Source organism: Malaya genurostris, chromosome 2 (genome assembly GCF_030247185.1).
Source record: "Malaya genurostris strain Urasoe2022 chromosome 2, Malgen_1.1, whole genome shotgun sequence".
NCBI lineage: Eukaryota > Metazoa > Arthropoda > Insecta > Diptera > Culicidae > Malaya > Malaya genurostris.
This window is the reverse complement of record NC_080571.1, coordinates 70,827,174-70,848,918: the sequence shown is the minus strand read 5'-3', so window position 1 is coordinate 70,848,918 and position 21,745 is coordinate 70,827,174. Positions and strand designations below refer to the sequence as shown.

At 36.0% G+C, this 21,745-nt stretch overlaps 2 protein-coding genes and 1 long non-coding RNA gene across 11 annotated transcripts; 2 read left to right on the top strand and 1 right to left on the bottom strand.

The window, feature by feature from the left end:
• Nucleotides 1-1,044: 1,044 nt before the first annotated feature.
• On the bottom strand, nt 1,045-16,400 carry LOC131428389 (persulfide dioxygenase ETHE1, mitochondrial). 6 transcript variants are annotated; one of them, XM_058592308.1, is made up of 7 exons: nt 16,300-16,400; nt 7,603-7,803; nt 1,980-2,124; nt 1,707-1,921; nt 1,492-1,643; nt 1,313-1,431; nt 1,045-1,248 (listed from the first exon to the last, which is right to left on the bottom strand). In XM_058592308.1, the coding sequence occupies exons 1-7, from the start codon at nt 16,327-16,329 to the stop codon at nt 1,196-1,198; spliced, it is 915 nt and encodes a 304-aa protein (XP_058448291.1). In that variant the 5' UTR covers nt 16,330-16,400; the 3' UTR covers nt 1,045-1,195. The 6 variants fall into 6 exon arrangements, with proteins under 6 accessions (XP_058448291.1, XP_058448292.1, XP_058448296.1 ...); XM_058592309.1 differs by lacking the exon at nt 16,300-16,400 and adding an exon at nt 15,616-15,675; XM_058592313.1 differs by having other exon boundaries at nt 1,046-1,248; nt 16,368-16,391.
• On the top strand, nt 7,208-8,762 carry LOC131428392 (uncharacterized). The gene is made up of 2 exons (XR_009229374.1): nt 7,208-7,498; nt 7,564-8,762. It is a non-coding gene; the product is annotated as an uncharacterized LOC131428392 (long non-coding RNA).
• Nucleotides 15,299-21,312, top strand: LOC131428391 (thioredoxin, mitochondrial). Of its 4 annotated transcripts, none has more exons than XM_058592317.1 (3): nt 15,299-15,434; nt 16,023-16,152; nt 20,707-21,312. In XM_058592317.1, the coding sequence occupies exons 2-3, from the start codon at nt 16,033-16,035 to the stop codon at nt 20,989-20,991; spliced, it is 405 nt and encodes a 134-aa protein (XP_058448300.1). In that variant the 5' UTR covers nt 15,299-15,434; nt 16,023-16,032; the 3' UTR covers nt 20,992-21,312. The 4 variants fall into 4 exon arrangements, with proteins under 4 accessions (XP_058448300.1, XP_058448298.1, XP_058448299.1 ...); XM_058592315.1 differs by having other exon boundaries at nt 15,305-15,445; XM_058592316.1 differs by lacking the exon at nt 15,299-15,434 and adding an exon at nt 15,627-15,785.
• Nucleotides 21,313-21,745: the final 433 nt, after the last annotated feature.

Sequence of the window (21,745 nt, the reverse complement as noted above, 5' to 3'; positions counted from 1 at the left end):
CAGGAATCAAAATAATAAATTGAAACTTATATTTAAAAAATGTGAGAGCTTACTCGGACTGAACGAATAGGCAAGTTGCTCTCTTGCTTACTAATATCTTCCAAGAATTTTTCAATTAGGTATGAGTGTTTTTTGATTCATTTATTGCGTTAGGCCGAAGGCAGAGTGGGCGCGAGAAGCTGTGCCGAGTTTGTGACTGACATTAGCAAACCTAGAGCGGGAATGATATAAGCAGACAATCAAAGGGACCCTGTCAGAGTGAAAGCTGAGCAGATTTCTCGCTTGTACTCTGACAGGGCTCCTTTGATTTGCTGCTAATATCATTCCCGCTTTAAATTTGTTAATGTCAGTCACCAGCTCGGCACAGTTCCTCACGCCCACTCTGCCTTCGGCCTTAGTCAGCAATATAGATAAGGGTAGTATTTCACCCAGTTTTACAAGTAGGGATGTCGTAATATCGATCGAATAATCGAGTAATCGATTAAAAACTCAGATAATCGAGTAATTTTTAATCGATTAGTTTGAAACCAATATTCGATTATTAAGCTAATCGAATAGTTTGAAAATTTCAATAACAATAAATGAATAATTAATCGAGTTATCGATTAATAACCCAGATAATCGATAAAAATTTAATCGAATAGTTTAAAAAGTAACTTTCAATGAACGTGTAAGAATAATAATGATCAATTCTCCATACAACTTTGGAATGTCATTAAATTACTAATCATTTAAAAACGACTATATTCTAAGTTTTTTCATTTGCCATAGATATAATACTTCAGCTGTCGTAGAAAATGCCCCACAACAATGATGCACTATGCCCCTTGAAATGTCAAAAAAGGAAAAAAGTAGAAAAGAAACATTATTGGTATCTGAAATTATTCTCGTAACCCACTAGTTGAAATCGGCAACCAACATTTACGATCCTCCCAATGTTACATATTGTATTAAAAATCGCTACGAACTTCGTCGCAACTTAAACGCAACACTACACATGCTCATACACCAGCCAGGAAATGAAATGGAATTGTGTTTTGTAATTATGAATTATTAAATTTATTGCTATAAAGAATTTATGTTCATAACCAAGAGAACAAACGTTTATGCGTCTAACAGTGAAATACTTTTATATTGCTCAGCGTCAAAAAATGATAAATCCGTCGGTCTACGATCCAGAAACAGGTTCTACTACCTACTTGGGAATATCATACAAACCACATTCGCGGTTTGCAGGAACAGCTACATCTGAAAGGAAATAAAATTTGGTACAGTGAAAATGAAAGACGTTTTCGTTTCAAATGAAAATTACCTATCTTTGATGGATAAGGCAAGTTTAGGTTTGCCATGATCTCAACAAAGGTATCGACATCTTTAGTTAAGCGTGGATTGTACTGTTTCTCTTCCGCCACGGAGGTTTCCATGTTACCACTATAACCGATTATAGATAAAATAAGCATTCAAAGAAAAAAAATAATGCATCTCACTTACTTGTAATCATGGGCAGGAAACAGTCTGTAGTTATCGGGAAGCGAGAATATTCTTTCATGAACCGATTTGTACAGTGTTCGAGAATCACCCTCTTGAAAATCGGTGCGACCACAACCTCGGATCAATAAAGCGTCCCCGGTGAAAGCTACACCCTGCAAATACGAACAATAGAAGATTTTTGTTTCGTAAAATTATACAAATTTATGTTCTTTTACCTGGTCATCAACGACAAAAGTCATGCAACCGTTGGTGTGACCGGGAGTAGAAAGTGCCTTCAGCTCGAATCGACCAAACCTCAGTACTTCATTATCCTTTAGATACTTGTCCGCCTTTGCCCCACTTGTCTCGGAGATCACACTGATGGTGCCGGGGAGAAGTTGTTTGAGGTATCCTGTTCCGGTGATGTGATCCGCGTGCATGTGCGTGTTTACTGATAAATAATGATAACATTGAACTTGCAACAATACAATCTCGGAAACCATTCTTACATGCATAGGTTAACTTGAAGCCCAACTCCAGAATTAGCTTAGCATCACGGGGTGCTCTCTCAAGCACTGGATCGATGAGCACGGCTTCTTTGCTTGTGACGTCACCCAGCAGGTATGTGTAGGTCCAGGATTTCTCGTCGAAAAGCTGGATTAAGAAAAATAAAATGTACCTTAGAACATTCACCAGATTTTGTGTAGGTAAAAAAATACTTTTCCACGTAACGATAGACATCAAAAATAATTTAAAACAATTGTTTAATTTTAAACCGTGATTGGTTATAAACCGGCATCTAATATTGCAGTACAGATCCAAATATCGTAGAAAAAATAGTATGACAAAACGCCAAATCAAATTCAATTTTTATTATAAATAACGTCTCCTTGTCACACGCCGCGTTTCGTGATGTGTGTGGTCAGACTTCGCAACCACCCATTCGGAGCTTACTAAAGTCGTTTTCACTTGATGCCAAACTTAACCCAGTTTCCACCCTAAGTGCTGTCAAACCATTTTTAAGCCAGTTGCGAACGTAGTTTTAACGTGATTGAACTGAAATTCGATTCAGTTTCGAACCTGATTCGGGATTATATCAGTTTTCAGTTTTCTCAAGCGAAAACGACATAAGGAATATTCTGCAAACTCGAAAAGAAACAAAGCAAACAATTCCAAAAATTGATGTACAAAGTGGTCTGTCTGTGCACTTCACACATCCACAATTGGAATTTAAAAAGCACACCCATTAGATTTTTTATCGTGACGTCACAAATGAACAAGAATTCATTCTTGACAGTTCAGCCGACGACACGACCTGACACTCGTCTATTAAAACTGTATCGCAAATCTGACTACCCCTCAGTAACTCGAAATGTCAGAACGAAATTACTTGAAAATTTGTTAAAACTGGCAACTCGATTTGATAAATTATTGATTTCGAATAACAGATACCTTGGATACTGTTATTCAAAAACATGTTTATGTAGATAAACAAAACTAACTCCGAATCGATATATACCAGTCGCGCATTTTACTACTGTGCCTAAAAACAAGAATCGGCCCTTAAAGTTAAGTGAAGCGCTTTGTTTTTGTGATTCGGATATGTTATATTATTTTATTTGCACCACCAGTAATTGTATGCACCGGAAATTTGATACCAAAGCAGTTACCAATCAATTACATCAGCATCTCACACCATTAGAAAAATTCAAAAATGAATTGACATAGTTTTCATAAAATCTTCAAATTTCATAAAATCTTCAAATTATGCGACTAAGAATTTCTTCTAAGATCGTATCATTAGCATTACTATTTTTTCGTGCCATTGAGACAAACTTTTGTTTTATGACTTTTGCTAACCCTAGAATAGTTTTAGTATGACATCTGGATAATTCTTGGAAAGTTCTCTTGAGAAGACTTGAAACGCATCTCCAATAAAGATCTTCATGGAAAACAATCAATCTTTTTAGCATGATTTAGCAGATAAATGACATAGATAAATGCATTTTATTGTTACTGACTCAATGTATAAAGGATCTTTGAAAATAGCTTAAATTTAATACTGGTGTTTCAAATCGACATCACAGAACGCAGCAATTTCATTATCGTTCTTTTCCCATTGATTTAAACTTCTGTAAGGGTTCTTCTAGTGTTACGAAAAAAATGGTTTTGGTCTCAATTGAATGCATAATAAACAAAATAAACATCCTGCTCCGCGTTTTTTTTTTTTTTTTTTTTTGAGAAACAGTAATTTTACTTGATTATTAGCAAATACACATTATAATAAATTCAGTTTCGTCTTGTGTCCATTTTATTGCAACAGATTTGGAAATATGTGGCCGCACACAAGAGAATAGATCGCTTTATTCCGAAATTAATCCTTTTTTCTTGCATTTTCGTGGCAATGGAACGGGATAGTTTTCCAGTTTGTTTGTTTATTTCTATAATTGCGGTTCCTTGACAAATAACGCATAGCAACCAGAACAGTGTTGCCTAAAAAGAATAATTTTATCATTATCAAGGGGCCGCTATATTTGTGGTAACTGACGGAAATCACTCACAGACACTTTTTATTTAGATTTTTCTTCGGAGTGCCTGGTCGTGTCGTCGGTTCAGCGGTATTGTTTACAAACAAGTTTTAACAAAATCGAGGAACACATCTCAAACAATCATCTTCACACTTCACAACTAGCCACTTTTATTTAATAAAACTCTGAAACGAATCTTTAACAAATGTTTTGAAACTCTATTTAGGCGATAGAAGCCGTGAACACTCTCATCCATTTGTCAACAGGCAAATAAACAAAAAAGTATGTTTAGAAACAGTACCGCTGAATTGTCAAAATGTGTTCATCCGATTGAGGTTAGCAGTGTGACGGTAAATAACCTAATTTCTCACTATGGCGCTGTCAGTTTCTCCGCACAGGTAGAATCGTATGTCTACTTGATTTATGATAAAAGTTTTGAAAACGTAGCAAGCGTGAAAAACATTAACGCATTATGCCCCGTTTACACTTCTGCTGGCTGCCAGCATGCTGGTGTCAGTGTACTGCCCTCTGAGGAAAAAAACGTTCAACGGTGGTCCTTCGTTGGTCTAATACTTTGGATCAATGGACCACAGTTGAACGTTTTTTCCTAAGAGGGCAGTACACTGACACCAGCATGCTGGCAGCCAGCAGAAGTGTAAACGGGGCATTAGCATTAACGAAACTCAAGCTTGCCACGTTTTATTCATACATAGTTTACAATCTCAATAACAAAAAAAATGCTTTTACATATTCCTCTGCAATATCACATTAGACTTAAAATGATCAATTTAGGATAACTTTTCTAATTTGGGAAAGACTCTAGTAAGCATGGAAATAAACTAGTGTAGCAGTTGTTTGGGATTAAATCAATTTAAAAAAGCACCGTGATTTCCATTTATAGCACTAGATTAGATATGAAATCGATCGGCAACAAAACAAAAAGTTATGCGATTATTTTCGCCGTCCGCTAAATGAGAAAGGTTATGTATTAAGGTGAAATGTACACAGAAAAAAATAATGAAATTTACACGACTTGTAATTCAAAGATACTTTGAAATAGGCATCAATTGAATCACAAATTTTATTGAAAACCATCATTGATGTAAAACTAAATTGCAATGCCTTGATTTTTCAATTAATTATACAACATATTTTAATTTACGCTTAGTTTTGCTTTCAAAGTAAATTGAGAAGTAAAGGTCTGAGGAGTAACTTCATATTCAATTTCCTGCTTCAAATATGTGCATGAAAATAGATGTAAATATTTTTATTTGTTTAGCGGACTGCGCGCGTCGCGTTTTTGATCAATTATTAAAAAAAAACTAGACAGAATTCCGAGAAAGAAGAAACACTTTCGTTTTTCGAAATTAAATTTATCACAACTAAGTATTCTTAGAATGTTGAAATTTTTCTTTGCCGAGCCGTAATTGGTTTTTGAAATGGTTACCCAGTTACTCAACTCGCTCAGCGATGCTTCTGAAACCGATTTGCAGGTGAGCTGAACTCGGTGATGATGAAGTACGGAGTTGATTATTGCCAGGCCTGCTAGTGCCAGGTTGTTTTTTGCTGGTATCTTTATGGCAACACTGTTTTTGACAGATCACGCGTGAATCAATGTTCGGGTTTGTTTGCTTGTGAAGTATCACACTTGTAACAAAAAAAATTAAATGTATCCATCACTTTTGCTTAATTTTTTTGAGAAAACAGCATTAACCATTTGTAAATTTGGTTTGGAATCATAACAATGTCTCCGCTGATCTCTGATTATAGGATCAAGGTGACTCTTGTTATCAGGGAAAGAGCATTAATTGCCGCCCCTGCCAAACCGTACGCCATTGTACAGGGTATTTGTTAGCGTAGCAGTTTGAAAGAGCATCTGTTGGGTTTTTCAAAGTTCATTGGAAACACATCTCACTCTTAGGGTGAAGCCAGAGTGGGCGCGACACGCGACGCGATACGTAACGCGAAAGTTTTCCAATGATAGCGAGTGTCAAAGTGATAGTAGTAATAAAACAATATATTTTATTTATATTCCTATTTAATGAAAAGAAAATTCTGATTAAAATGAATTGAAATCAACTTGACTCTTATTTGAGCCACCTACATGCTGTAGTGTTAATCGCCGGCAGCTCTATCCGAAGTTGTAGCTTTTTTTGGCAGAATACAAATCTTTCTCACGCGACAATGCTTTTTTCTGCAGTAGTTCCAACTTCCGAAGTTCTATTTCCAGCAGTAGTGCCGATTGGAAGCCAGCTTCTTAACATTTTCAACTTAAAATGTATGGAAAATGTATAAACTTTTTCCATCGACATAACTCGAAATATTCTCAAAACTCATTTAATGCACTTTCATTGACTGTACATGAAATCTCTTTCTACACTTTCGCATTCCGTTAAAACTGTACTGGCTTCACCCTTAGGCTGTGAACCATTTCGCGGTGAATCAACTGTGAATCGTAGAACTCAGTAACCAATTGCTAAAAAGCGTCAATAAACATGGGAAAACTTCGGAAAAATACCATGGTTACTCTACAATACCGAAAAAAAACAAGTGTTTTTGTAATTTAAGAACGATAATTGCATCTCAACAATGATAATTATTTAATTCTGTAGCATTCGCCACTCCTTTGATGCCTAGAATCATTGAAAACACTCCTCCGATGCCGATACTTTTTCCACACAGGAATCGCGTTCGTACGCATTCGAGTGAAAACAAGAATGGCTCTTTTGAATACGTTCGAAAGTTTGTGCTCATACGAATGTTTGACAAGGTCAAACATTTGTCATTATAACTTAAGTCTGTACCGGAACTGATGGTTTAAAATTAGATTGGGGTTGTTGGCATACTTTCGAATGTATCGCATACGGCCGTAAACAAGAATGTGGCTGAATAAAACAGGATTTTCTGTGTACAACAGAACCGTTAGCTACTGAAATAAATCGAGTATTATTCCTAGTTTATGGATCTACTGTAATACGTGATGGAAAAATTAGACAGGAGCGTATTGTTTTTGTTTTTTGTTTTTGCAAAACCAACGAAATTGTTCAATTTTTGTATATTACAAAAGAATTTCAGAGAATCCGCGTCACTACAAAACCTGATAAGAGAACGGGCAAAATTCTCGCAGACCGCAACTACGCTAAAATTTAAACACTTTCTCTTATTTATAAGCGCTACTCTAAATAACCGATAACAAAACGGATACGCCACAACAGTACAATCGAAAAAAACGCTATAGTTTTGTTATAAAATTTGAACAGCAAACAAATTGGCTACTGTCATGATGACTAAGCACATTTTTGGAAAGGCGATGAAAACATTAGAAACCAACGATCAAATAGGTTTAGCGAATTTATAGCTCCATAACCTTAGAGCTATATAATGAGCTTTGAAGCCGACAACTAATGCCCTTGGACAGTATTACACATAAAAAACATGCATTGCATGTGCAGCGAGAGACCTGTTGCATCGTCATGGCGAGAATGCATCTCGTCAACGAAGTGAGCACTGAGCACTGACGTACAATTTTAGTAATATTGATCATTTTATTCTTCACTGGTTTTAGATTCGGATCTAAATCTTATAACTACTAGTACTCACTTACCTGTCGTAGGAAGAAATCCGACGTAAAAGGCTTACGTTCCTGAAGCATTCTAACGTTTCGAAGATTGACAGCACTCTGAGTGAACTGGACGACGGCACTGGGCTTTATGAACACAGGTGATGTTGTGGCAATGCTTCGCAATGGCAACCAGAGAACCTGTCTGGAGGTGGCTAAAACGCGAGTCACTGTGGTCATGATTACCTAAAGAGAGAAATCATATTAGTAAATGGAACCGAATATTATTATACACCCCTATTTATTCTCGGTGTCTCATGTCTGGCATAATGCATCGATAAAGTGATGACATTATCAATCGCGCGAAGAGATAAGAAACATCGAATTTGGTTTAAATCAAAATCAGATAAATACTGAAACTAACAGCAGGTTTCCAATGAGGTAGATGTATTACGAACAAAATGCTGAAATATACTAACAAACACTACCGCGAAGATTACCTCGGAAGCCGCACCGAAAAACCAATCAACGTTTGGAGAAATCCACGAAAATAAAAATAAACCAAGGATCGAAGATGGATTGGTCTTGACTTTTCATCAACAACCGGGAGAAAAGTGTGTACATTGTACTGATTAACACCTCGGCAAATAATGCAACGGTCCATTTGACGCATTCCACTTGTTATCTCATCCATAGACTTAAACAAAAATAACAATCATTACGCACACTGATAAGCTTGGAGGAGTGACAGCCGTACGAAGGTCACGTACGCCCAAATATGAGAATGACTGTTTTATATGTATTCGGTATATGGCAAAAAGGTTATATGTGGAAGTGTTGTCTCACCGGGTATGTAAGCTCCTGGTACGGTGTACACGGTGACAGGAAATTACTTAAAATTATACAAGAATTACAAATTGAACAATAAGATCTTACTTCAAATTGGTCCAATCGAAAACTTTATTTGGAAATTATTAAGTCATGGTACCAATTGAAATCATAACGTAACACACATGATAACGTAAGATTAGAATTTCAATTCAAAGAATTATTCATTGATAAAAGACGAGTGGGTAGTGTCAGAGACATAACTGGAGGACATGAATACGAATAAAACTGACATGATTTTTTTTACACGTTCATACATGCTCTCAAGACAATTAAATAATTCGGAATAAATGAGAATAAAAAAATACAACAAACAATGTTATAGTAGTTTTTTCTCTGTGGATTTACAGTAGAGTGAAACTTCGCATAATCCTTTGTGAATATATTATTGGTGCTAAAAAGAACCGATTTGAGGAATTTATCCGATGTTTACAACTGTTGAGTACTTTTTATATCATTTATTCATTCACATCAGAAATCAAAATTCTGGATGTGAATAAATCCAGAATCACAATTCAGGAACTGCAACTGAATTCAAGAACTGAATTCGAAATATGGAACAGGCTCAGACTTCAGTTGCAAAATTCTGGTTTGTAATCCAGATCAAGAATTGAGTTCATAAACTTAGTTCTAGACTTAGAAAATGAACTCACGTTCAGAATCCAGCAGTTCTAGAACAGGATTTTAAACTAGAATTCCGAACCAGAATAAAGACACTGAATTCAGTTCCAAATCTAGTTCCCGAGTCTAAGTACAGGATTTAATTCCTGCATGTAGGTTCCGAATTCCGTAACTGGATTTGGGAATTAAATTTTGGTTCAAAAGTCAGTTTCAGAATTCAGGTTCGTTCAAAATTCAGGTTCAGTTCAGATCTGATATTTAGATCCAAAATCCAGATCTAAAAATCATATCCTGAATTTTATTCCAATCCTACATTAGAATCACTAAATCCAGTTCCATAATCTAGTCAAGAAACCAGTTCCAGAATCCAGAATTAAGATTCTGTTCCATAGTCATAGTGTTAATTGCTGAACCTGTAATCTGGAAAAAAATTGAGACTAAATTGTAAACCTGAAATTAAGTTTAGAATTCAGGTTTTGAATTCAGTTCATAAATTCAGTTTTTAGATTTTGTTCCAGGATCCAATCCAAAATTCAGTTCGCGAATCCAGATCCAATATTCAGAAGATACATGCGATTACTAATAATCTGTTATTGCTGTTGCTGGTTGAAGGCAACCGCTCGAAGCGACGACCTCGACGCTTTACACGGAAGCACAAGAAGAAATTCAACCATGGTTTACCTTCTATACTCGTCCAGTTGAACAACGGGACTGATAGGTGCCTAACTACACTTAAAAACCGTCGTCGCTGGTACGAGAAAGGCAAGCAAGCGTGATCAGTTATTCGCATTGTTTCCAAAAGTTATTTATAGTTATTTCATATTGTTTAAAATTTTATCATAAATTGCGGTTCATAGTTCTGATGATATGAAGAAAGAATTTTGTTGTGTTTTGTATAACCCGAGATATTCATGATTAAGTTCTACCCATTCTTCCACAGAGTGAGTTTTTAAAAGGTGCCTAATAGTAGCCTAATAGTCCCGGGTTGGCGGTTAAACGCATAGGACGCTGGTCTTACAAGCCAGTTGTCGTATGTTCGAGTCCCGACCTGGAAGGATTCTTAGTGTCAGTAGGATCCATAGTACTAGCCATGCAATGATTCTGTAAACCAAGAATCGGCTGCGAAGTCTGTTGAAACAGAAAGGCCAAATTCCACAAAAGGAATGTAATGCCAAGACTTTGCTTTGACTTTGCTAATAGTAAATTAATGCGTATGTTCATGTCAAAAATTAGTAAGATTGTTCTAAAAATCAGAAAATTTAACAAATTTTTTTATCAAGACACTGATTTTGGCCTTTCCGTGTGAGACTTTCCTCATACTTTTTACTGTTATCTATTGAAAGGATATTGAATCGCTGAAGAACAGACTTCTGATCGGAATATCGCAGACTTTCGATGGTCACACCAATCGATTCAGCTCGACGAAATCGTAAAATGTATGTGTGTGTGCAACTTTCAAAATTTGTATTATCCGCACAATTTTCTCGGAGATGACTGAACCGATGTCCACAATCTTAGGTTCAAACGACAGACTCTTCCGGTTCCGGTGGATCTATCTAAAATTGTTTTACAAATTAGCACAGGTTTAGAATTGCTGGAAACACCGATGTTTTAACGGGGCCTCGAAGAACCATAACTTTATATACCATTTGACTCCGCTCGACGAGATCGGAAAATGTTTGTGTGTGAAGGCGTAGGCACATTAAAAAAAATTACCGCTTCAACAAGACCAAATTTTAAACAAACTTAGGCTCGTTTGATAGCTACTATTGGATCATGACCATGACATGACCATTGATCATGTTCGAAGATCAAATAGCTGTCACTTCTAGTTCCAGAAATATAATGGTATAAGTGACGTTAAAACGCGTTGTTTTTTACCGCTAAATTTTCTCAAAGATGGCAGAGCCGAATTCTACAAGTCTAAGCTCGTTCGAAAGCTACCGTTGAATTTATTTGAAGTTCGAAAATCAAACGATTGTCACTTCCAAATCTGAAGATAAAATAGTATAAAATGTGGTAACTGACTAATCGCACATTTTTCATCGGATGAATTTTCTCGAAGCTGACTTGACGAATTTCGATTAACTTAGGTTTATTTGAAAGCTAAGAATGCTAATCAAACTTGAAAGGATTATGGCGAACATTTCGGATTCGAAATATGTAATCTTCTATGTGACGTAACCGACAAATCCCAGTTTTTTTCAATGCAACAAAATTTGTCGGTGATGAATGAATCGAGTTTGATAGACTTAGACTTGTTTGAAATTTACAATTACTATTTTGATCAAAAAGTTCCCGGAATTCATTCAAAAATTTAAAAATACAAGATTATGCTTTAGAATCGATATTGCCCTCTTCAAAGTACTCCCCATCGACTGCAACCAGGGTTGCCACATATACAGATTATCTGCATTTTACAGATTTTTCAGATAAATTTGTGACCAAGATTCTGTATATGCAGATTAAAGATTTCTGGCAATAAATACAGATTTGTACAGATTTTTGATAGCGTGAATTAAAAATTGCTTATGCTTTCAAAAATTGCTTCTGATAAGATGAAAAGATGGCCATAACCTAAGGTAGTAAAGAAGAAAGATGTGCCAATTGATCAATCAGATTAAGTTTCACTTTCAGGTTGGATTTTGAAAGTTTTTCGTCAAATCATTATTTCGAAAGGCTCCAATGCAAAAACAACTTCCAGCATTTTTTCAACTACAAAATCATAACATTCAGACTAAGAAAAGTGTTGGTTTCTTTCAATTTGGGTTCTAAAGACTTTTTCATTCCGTTGTGCTTCGATTTCTTATCACTTCTATATACAGATTTTCAATACAGGTTTTTGAGCTCCCGATACATATTTACAGATTTTTCTTCTGAAAAATGCAGATTTAAATGTGGCAACCCTGACTGCAACACACTCATGCAAGCGCTTGATCTAATCCTCGAAACATTTTTTATATTCAGTATTCGGCCAAATTAGGTGAATTCGGTGATTGCTGAATGGTATTCGTTTCGTTTTTAGCCAAACATTCACGAACAACGAGTTGTTTAGTCACAAATCTGGTCTTTTTCGGTGAATTGCTTCACGCAAACGTCTTATAACGCCCAAATAATACTTCTTGTTGATGGTCTGGCCTTGTTGAAAGAATTCATGTGTTCACACAACCCCCTATAATCAATGAAAACTATGAGCATCGCCTTCTTTCTCGACTGAAGTGATGTGATTTTCTGAAACGTTAGTGCCACTGATAAACGATTGTTTTCTACAGAGTATTGTTACCAAAACACTCTTTTAACATTTGCAATGTCATCGCATCGTTTTTAACGCAAAATTTAATGCAAACTTGTTGCAAATTCAATTCCATTTGGAAAATTGTAGAAAATCAAGGACACGCACTATCACAGATGTACTCAATACAGCGTAACTTTTACAAATGTCCAGCTATCAATCTGAAAATTTGATAGAATATCAATGACAGATGTGACAACACAGAAAAAAATCTAATCGGGTGAATGAGAGCGCCACACGGTGGTGATTCCGGGAACTTTTTGATCAAGGTAGTAGGTTATTTAATAAGCTCACAATACTAATGGCCGAGGATTGAATCTTACAAATGTTTTAATGAGACTATTTGAATGGCAAGAGAGCGGGAAATTATCAGACCACTAGGTGGATTAAGAAGCATTTTCAATGTATCCCTGTATGATAATATTTTACCACAATTTTTTTCGGATATTCCTCTGCTACACAGTTTTCTACAACTGTGATTCGCCGAGTAAATTTATGAAGCTATTTGTTTTGGATTTTTCATGCCGATTTCTGAAAAAATGTATTTATTATACGTTTTCTTTTTCGGTATCTCCCTGATTAGAAAAGTTTTAAGAGTACCTAAGTTTTTAATAGCACGACTTGTTCTCTACAACCGAAAAATATTCATTTTTAGATTGGGGGTTTATCGTAATGATAATTTTCAGAATTGAGAAAAGCAATAAAAATCAGTAGGAAAAGCAGGAAGAAAAAAAATAAATTTAAATTTATTTAGTCTAATTTAATTCTCCTAAAATAAGTTACGATTCCTTAAGTGATGTTTACAAATTTATTTATGAGCTATGTACTAATTGAATGCGTTGCGAATAAATGCGCTCCTCAAGTGTTCGTGTATTTTACGGGAGGGATACGCACCGAGTTTTTTTAACCGGACAAAAACACCACGTTACTTCAGAAATCCGTGTAAAAACACAGATATTCGCAAAAAAAATTGTATCTAAGGAAAAAAACACGTAACCTAAAAAATTCACGTAAAAAACTCGTAGAAATGCATGAAACGTCCAGATCTGTTGTAACAGCAAAAAAAAAATTTCTATAAATAAATCGTCTTCGGGACTTTCCGAAATCAAATTTTTTGCCTTTCTCTATAGAAAGGTAATAGAATTGCTGGAAAAACCGACTTTCGAACGGAGCCTCGGAGACCCATAGTGTTATATACCATTCGACTCAGTTCGACGAGATCGGAAAATGTCTGTGTGTATGTGTGTGCACTTTTCGAAGATATTTTTACCGCTCAATTTTCTCAGAGATGGCTGAACCTATTTTAACAAACTAAGGCTCGTTTGATAGCTATTATTGGGCCATTGATCAAATTCAAAGATCAAATGGCTGCGACTTCTGGTTCCGGAGATATGTTGGTATAAGTGACGTAACCGACAAAACGCGTTGATTTTTTACAGCGTAAGTACCTCGGAGATGGCTGAACCGATTTTAACAAGCTTAGACTCGTTTGAAAGCTACTATTGGGCCATTGATCAAGTTCGAATATCAAATGGCTGTGTGGAGATATAATGGTATAAGTGACGCACTCGACAAAACACGTTGTTTTTTCATCGCTCTAATGTATATAAGGGTGCCAAATATGTTGGGATCACCTCAAATTTCGTTAAGCGCTATTGTTCAAAAGTTTAAGCACCTTCAAAAAAATCCCCATGCAAAATTTGAGCTAAATCGGACATAGGTAAGGGGTGCTACCCGGCGGTTGAGGTTTGAAAATTTTCGATCTTGAAAAATAACCATAGGTTCATGAGATTTCCGAAATTGAATTTTTTTTTATGTCAAACGTCTTAGAATTGCATGAAACGAGACTTAGTGTCATCTTAAAAAAAAATTTTAAATCGAAAGTCGATAATTCGAAAAAAAATTTTTTGTAGAATCTGTATACATCTGTATTAAATTTAGGAAATCTGTCTAAAATCTGTACTCTTTATTAAATCTATATGCGCATGTTAAAATCTGTATAAAACAGATAAAACTGTATAAATGGCATCTTTGCTTGTGATAGGAATATCTTAACGAGAACTTCAGTGGTGCCATCATAACGCGAGCGAGTATAAGCCTAACTAAAGTTGCATTCGAAATAACCATGCAAACGACTGAAGAGTTACGTCTGTATCTAATCACACTATTCGTGTGCACCAGTAAAAATTCAGCTTCAATATAAGCGATAGAATTGCTATATCTGTTTGCTTGTGATTCACCAATCATAGCAGGCTTCTAGAGTGGCGTATTTGAAGCAGATACGGCCAACTTGCCCGAATGAAAAATATTGCAGAAAAACAATACGATTTGCTGTTACAAAACCTTCCACAATTTTGCTTTGACCATCAAACAATATTTTCATGTATTGTTATACACTATTCAATTAATTGAGAACATGCTTTTTACAATAGAATGTAAAGGTTGTTAAGTATCGTAACAATTCAAATCCTAAAATTTTCTCATACATGTTTTCTTGGAAAACTATTAAATGTACAGTTTGCATATTGTTTGAAACACCACATGTACAATGAATTCAATTGTAGAATTGAAGAAACAATATATTGAATCGTTGGAAACGGAAAAAATCTTGTCAAGATACAATAAAATGAATTGTAACCAATAGATCTAATTTTGAATCAATAGTTTATGCTGTAAAATAAATGGTTTATTTTTTTATCTATACCTAAAGCATCCACCGTCGGGTACATTCTCCTACTGCACTGGTTTCATTGTCACACACATATTTTCATACTCGAATGATACAAATAAAAGTTTACAGTACAGCACGTCACAACTTCATTCATACTCTGCTAGCGATACCTCTACACAGCGCGTGATATGTGCTGATGTATTGGTGAACCGAAGTATGAATGAAGTAAAGAAGGACTATATTTGACTATTGAAACCATGCGCCCATCAGTTACTTTGCAGTAACTCAGACAACGATCCTTCGAATAGATCTATTCCGGAGTATTCAATTTCGAAACTTAACAAATTACTACCAAAATGTGTAGTTTTAGCTAAAATTAATCAAATATTCATGTAAAAATACTAGGTATTGTCCAAGTGAGTGCTAAAATATAGTAAATTTTAATTTAATGAGGTTTTCTCGCGAAATTTGATTCTGTTAGTTCCTCGAATGAACATACAAACGTTCCACTGTGCTTGAATACCTTTTCAGAACTAATTAACTCGAATGAAAATCTGTAATGTGGGAACGAAAAAACAATTATTACCCATCCAAAGACGTCAAACATACTGAGTTTAGAAGTGACATATGGTGACGTCACCTCAAAACAAAGTGTAGATTCATAAATATTGTCACGCCAACGTACAGTGCGCGAGTATTAAGACATTGCGGATTTTTTTTTCATCTGTGGCACGCAGTGGAACTATTGAACTTTGTGTGAGATATATGTTTAATAATAGTGTGCTGATACAATAGTTTCTAAGGCTAGGATAGAATCTGTTGAACTGAGATAAAAATACACATAAATCATAACTAGAAAGTTTGCGACAAAAAATGATGCAATCCATTGACAGACTTGATTGATTCAAGTGTGTGTTCTTGCACTTTATATAATAGGTAAATGACATTTACGCTCAAATCTGATGTAGTTGTGTTGTTGCAATATCGTTGCAGAGATAATAGAATGCTTCGTATCCTCCGCAATCCAGGACTGGGTCAGCGGTTCATCAGGAAAACATTTTCCTTCTCGGCAGTAGCTACCAAGCAGTTTGTAATCAATAATCACTATGAATTCGACCAGAAGGTAAGTCAAACTGGATCGATGCAGTTGTTTGTTAACCTACCGCTATCAGTGTTATTGATTCTTGTGGATGCAAATAAAAGAAAATACCAGGGAACAGGATGTAGTAAAATCATTCTGCACATCTCATCGACAAGAAAATGGAACTACCTGTGAATTCTCAAGCAATGAAGATAACATTAACTTTCTCAAACATGTTTGATTTCTTTATCACTCACTCAAACGTTATCAAATCGCCTGTTTGTCAATTCACTACTTCACAATAACAGCACGGATTTCGACAGCAGTTGTCACTTGTCACATGAGAAACACAATTTAGCTTGTAAATTCATATAGCTAGTTATGACCAGTTGATAACAACTGATTGTACAGTTATCTAATAAAGTGCATGGCCTACTGCTAATAAGTACACAGTGAAGGCTAACGATTATCGCGAAGATCCATCTGATGAAGGTTGTTTCCATCTCGAAGCGGTTTGAAGCGGATCTTGTAATTTCGTTTACGTACAGCAGATAGCCGTTTATACGTCACTGATCGCGGTACGTCATTCTGGGATCGCGTAGATTTTTTATATGAATTTGGTATGACTCATAAAATAAAAAGCACATTTTCATATCAGACAAAAATATTGAAATCTGGTGGGTAATACCATAAATCAAATACAAATACAAATACAAAATGTATTTGGTAATACCATAACCGCGCAGACTATTTAATACGAAGCTAATGTTAATCAGTACCAGAGGCGAGTGTGATTAACAAAACTTGAAACATGCTCCGATCAAGGCTAATTTCATACGCAAAAAAACAAAGTCATTAGTCATTTGAGTGTCGGCATTCACCAATAGCTGGTTCTAACTGTTTTCGGTGATGGGTCGTTGACGTATCATAATGGGTTCTAGAATGTTTAGACTAGAGATTTGAACTAATGAGTTAGCGAATGTACGTCTACAACCGCTTCCTATTTCGACAAGAATTATCACACGATGTACAATACGCTGTAGATAGATTAGAGGTGGATGGTGACAGCAGTACTGTGCAAAGATGCCAGGTAAAAATTTCAAATATCTGCAGACAGGGTCTGTAAATCTGAAAAAAAAAATCTGCAGTCAGCAAGTATGTCTTGCTGGCAGCAATTTCTCTATAAAGTATGACACGCAAAACTGACTTTGCGAGCAAAAAAAAAACAAAAGGTCGCGGAAATTTCAAAAGTCTGTAAATATAGGCGAAAGTCAGCGAGAACTTCAAAAGTCTGCAAAAGTCTGCGAGAATTTCAAAAGTCTGTAAAAGTCAGCACAACAAAAAATGTCTGCAGCACTATACCCCAAATCTGCAGATTTACAGACAAATCTACAGACCTGGCATAACCGGTTGTTACGTACCCGTATAGTGCACAGTGAAAAAATATTAAATTTACAAGTGACGCGACACAATTATTATGATAAAATTCATAAAAAACATACATACGTATAAATTGACGTGTTTCTGTACTTAAAAACATGTCAAACCATTCGACTCACCGAAAACCCGTGAAAAGTTTTCTAAATCGGCCTCAAATCTTAACTAATTGATAGTTTTTATCAGTAGACGGTCAAACAAACCGACTAAAATTTTGGAATTTCTTTCTCAAGCTGTCAAAAAAAGACAAACATACTTGGAGAAGATCTGATTTATTGAAATTAAAGATACATTGTTCATTGTTGAAAAAAAATAGTGAACATTTGAAAACCGTCCGTAAATGGATGTTCGGCGAAGCTTCCGTTTGATGTCGGAACAGGAGCGTTGTACGGCCTTCATGTCAACTTTGCGAATGCATCTCTTGATTCTACCAATCAACTGTTAGCAATTCGTGGCTCTCCAGTTATTTTTGTACACCAAGGAACTCAAAACCCCGAAGAAATCTTCGATTAGGCGACACTGAGGTAGATTTATCGGGTTGTGGTTTTTGGGTACAAATGGGATCGAATGGGTATTCAGGAACGATAGTGTTTTTGGCGCAATGCGAAGACGCTTTTTCCGGCCAAAACACGTATTGTCCATCAGCACGATGTTTTTGAAAAAACGGGATCAAAACTTTCTACAAACATTCGTTCTGGTATACATCTTGATTGATTGCCAACCCAAATGGCTTGAACCATGGCTGAGAAATGCCTTTCTCGGAAATGACAATGTACAGCATCACTTTCTGTTCAAACTTAGGTTTAAACTAATATTTTATGTTCGGATGTACAGTAGAACTATCCGTTGAATAGTATCGATCGTTTGCGGGAATCTGCGTCTTCGAAAGAGGGGAGTAACTTTCGTTATCCAAAACAAAACTTTTTCCGGAAAAAATTTTAATCAACCAGCGGCATTGAGAATTCAGCGTTAAAGTCTGTGCGTCAGTATATCCTGGGGCTCGTGTCTTCTTTCGGTACTTTATTCCGAGTCTTTTCAATGTTTTGTAGATGTACTGGTGAGAACAATTGAACTTTTTTGCGGCATCCCTTTAACTCAGTGAATCCTTGTTGAAGGCACGAGAAAGAGAACGTAGTCCTTTTGCGTCCATAATTTTGGCTGGTCTTCCACTACCTTACTGCTCGTTGGGCATCTTAGGATATTGTAAACTGTCGAAGCCGCAACATTTTTGCTTTTAAAATGTTGTACCGTATACTATTTGCCGAGATTTGCAGTTCGTAGAACTGTACAATGCGCTCGCGAAATACTTCTTGTTTCGACGGCATTTTGAGCAAAACTGAGCAAGCATGAACAGAACAGAAAATACTAGCAGAAAGAGGAGAAAGAGAGCTAACACATACACACTCTTAGTTCTTTCTGAGCTCATTTGTTGTTGAGCATACAGGGGTCGAAAAAAATTCCAAAATTTTAGTTGCCACCCGTTATATGATAGTATGATTGATATAAGAAAGGCATCATTACACCACTAGGTGGATTAAAACCAGTCACGTACCCAGAGGGGGGGGGGGGAGAGGCCCTGGCCCCTCCTGAAAACAAAAACAGATATATAATTATTAAGAAGATCTTAGACATATGTTACAGAAATAACAAGACAGTAAACGAAAAGAAATGTAATACAATAACAGTTCTAGTGTAAAAGTTGAGAGTGTCTGGTAAAAACACCCGTAAAAGGCACACCGAAAATTAGGTACATAAGCAATCTTCAGTAACATTATTTTTTATCTTTGGGCTCTTCCCGAAACGAAATCCTGAGTACGGGCCTGATTAAAACAGGTTTTTTTTTATACGATTTTAGATCGAGTACTACTGAAGTGTTTCTGTATATTAATAGATTAACTATTCTTGTAGCAATACACATAACTAAATTTTAATTTCTTACGTTTCATCTGGGTCTCTTCAGTTGGCCTTTATTTAGCAGGGCTTGCAAATTGAAGCAACGAATATGAACAAAAGGGTTTCACCATTTGTGCTATTCACACACATTGGTATGACAGATAGAATTCACAGCGCAACCCAAGCAAGGAGAGCTGCTTCGTTCGGTCTTTAGTTCATGAATATGCCCGCTTGCTGAGACCTATGCTTCATGAGGTTAGCATTTGATGAATGGTTCTCATATTGTAGATGCCTATGAGGAAACTAGATTCTTTTAGTTCCGATGAATATTAATTTAAAGAACATTGCTTTTTGTGTTTCTAGGATATATACACAGTATAAACTCCCAAGAAACAAATTGATCGTTTTGAAAATGGGATCAAATGCAAAATTTCTGCTATAAAATGTTTAAAGTATATTTGGAATGTGATCAAATTTGGTCTTGGAATGCGAACATATTTTTTTTAAATGCTTTCTGTAATCCTATACTTTAAAAATAAACCGTAAACATTGCCTATATGACTTTGCTTCGCGTCTTGTAGCACGCCGTGAGGCAAGGTCTTCTTTCTCGTACAATACTAACGAGAGCAAACCCTTCATTTCATTACATGGTCATGGATTGCTTAGTTCATGTGTTAACTGAGACTGAGAGCACAGACAATTTACTTGGCAAGGGGAATTGGTCTGCTCAGTAGCATATACTCTCACGCATCCAGTTTCTCTCTAATATAGGTCTCTCATTCAGCTATGTCAAGCAAAGTGTTCACAGTAGATGTTTTTTGTTGCTTCGTTCGTTTGAGGATTCACAATACAAGCCCTGATTTAGTTAGCACTGCTCACTACAGAATAGTCGAAAACATTTGTTGTACTTTTAAACTTTTATAGGCACGAATGAAATACTCGTTTTATTTGCGATTGCGAGATACGTGCTCTTGCTAACAAAGTACAGGATTATTCTGCAATAGATAAAATTTTCGCAGCGTTGCCAAGAGTTAACATTTCCAATGTTTTTGTTTTCAGAAAACAATATTTTGATTTGGTCTTGGGATAACGATCTAGGCAATTCGTTTCAAATGGCACATATAATAAAATAAATTGAATCTCTGAAATTTGCTCTTTTCATTGGTAACTTGTTTGCGCCAGTGCATTTGAATCTTATAAATTAAAAAAAAATCAGTTCGCTTTCATCATAATTTTATTTGTATTTTCTCTCTCTTCCCCACCCAGGTTATCAACAGTGACAATCCGGTGATCGTTAATTTTCACGCGGAATGGTGCGATCCCTGTAAAATACTCACGCCCAAAATGGCGGAAATGTTGGAACCCTCGGAGGACATCGATTTGGCGATCGTGAACGTGGACGACAACGCCGAGCTGGTGCAAACGTTCGAGGTGAAAGCTGTACCTGCCGTGCTGGCCTTCCGAAACGGTGTTGTGGTGGACAAATTTATCGGTTTGGTCGACGCGGACATGATCGAGAGCCTGATCGGGAAACTGGCGAGGAAAAAGTAATCCCTAGTCACTCCGCCGACTTAGTGCTTAGTGTAAAACGGTGATCGGTAGCCGAGCTGTGATTGAACATTGACCACTAAAAGAAAATAGGCATACTGTGTGATGTGACTTATAATAACAATTGAACTAAGGGTACATTGATTGATACCTTTGATGCCAATAAATCCTAGAATAATACAGAAGCTAAGTTTGCAATCGTGAATGTCCACAAGTGGATAGAGAAATACAGTCCGCAATGTTCACATTCACTAGGGATGTTATATTTAACTGTGCATGCGTATTGAAACTGAATAGAAATAAAAATCAATCGAACAAAAAAAACATTTTGAATTCATTCATATTTTATGTGGGGTAAGGTTCATCGAATACCAACACGATGACGGGATAGACCTATCAGAATAATTAAAACTAGTAGAAAGTTGCCTTAGGGCATATTCAGGAGTGTTATAGTTCTAGATGCATAATTTATGTCAGTTTTAAAATTTAAATCTAGAAATTATAACAAAATAATCTGGCAGCCCCAGCAGCGTTTTATCTGTGTTTCAAATATAGAAAAAAATAGAACGGTATACCAGTTTTAAATTTGACAGTAGAACTGATCGAATAAATAAAACAAAAACGGATTGCTGGGGATACGTTTGTTTCAGTTTCATTTACATTATAGACCACCCATATGAATTTTGCAGCTGCTGAATTTGCTCTTACTTTCCAATTATCGCCTCAATAAAAAAAAATGAGTTTCCTTTTGTTATAA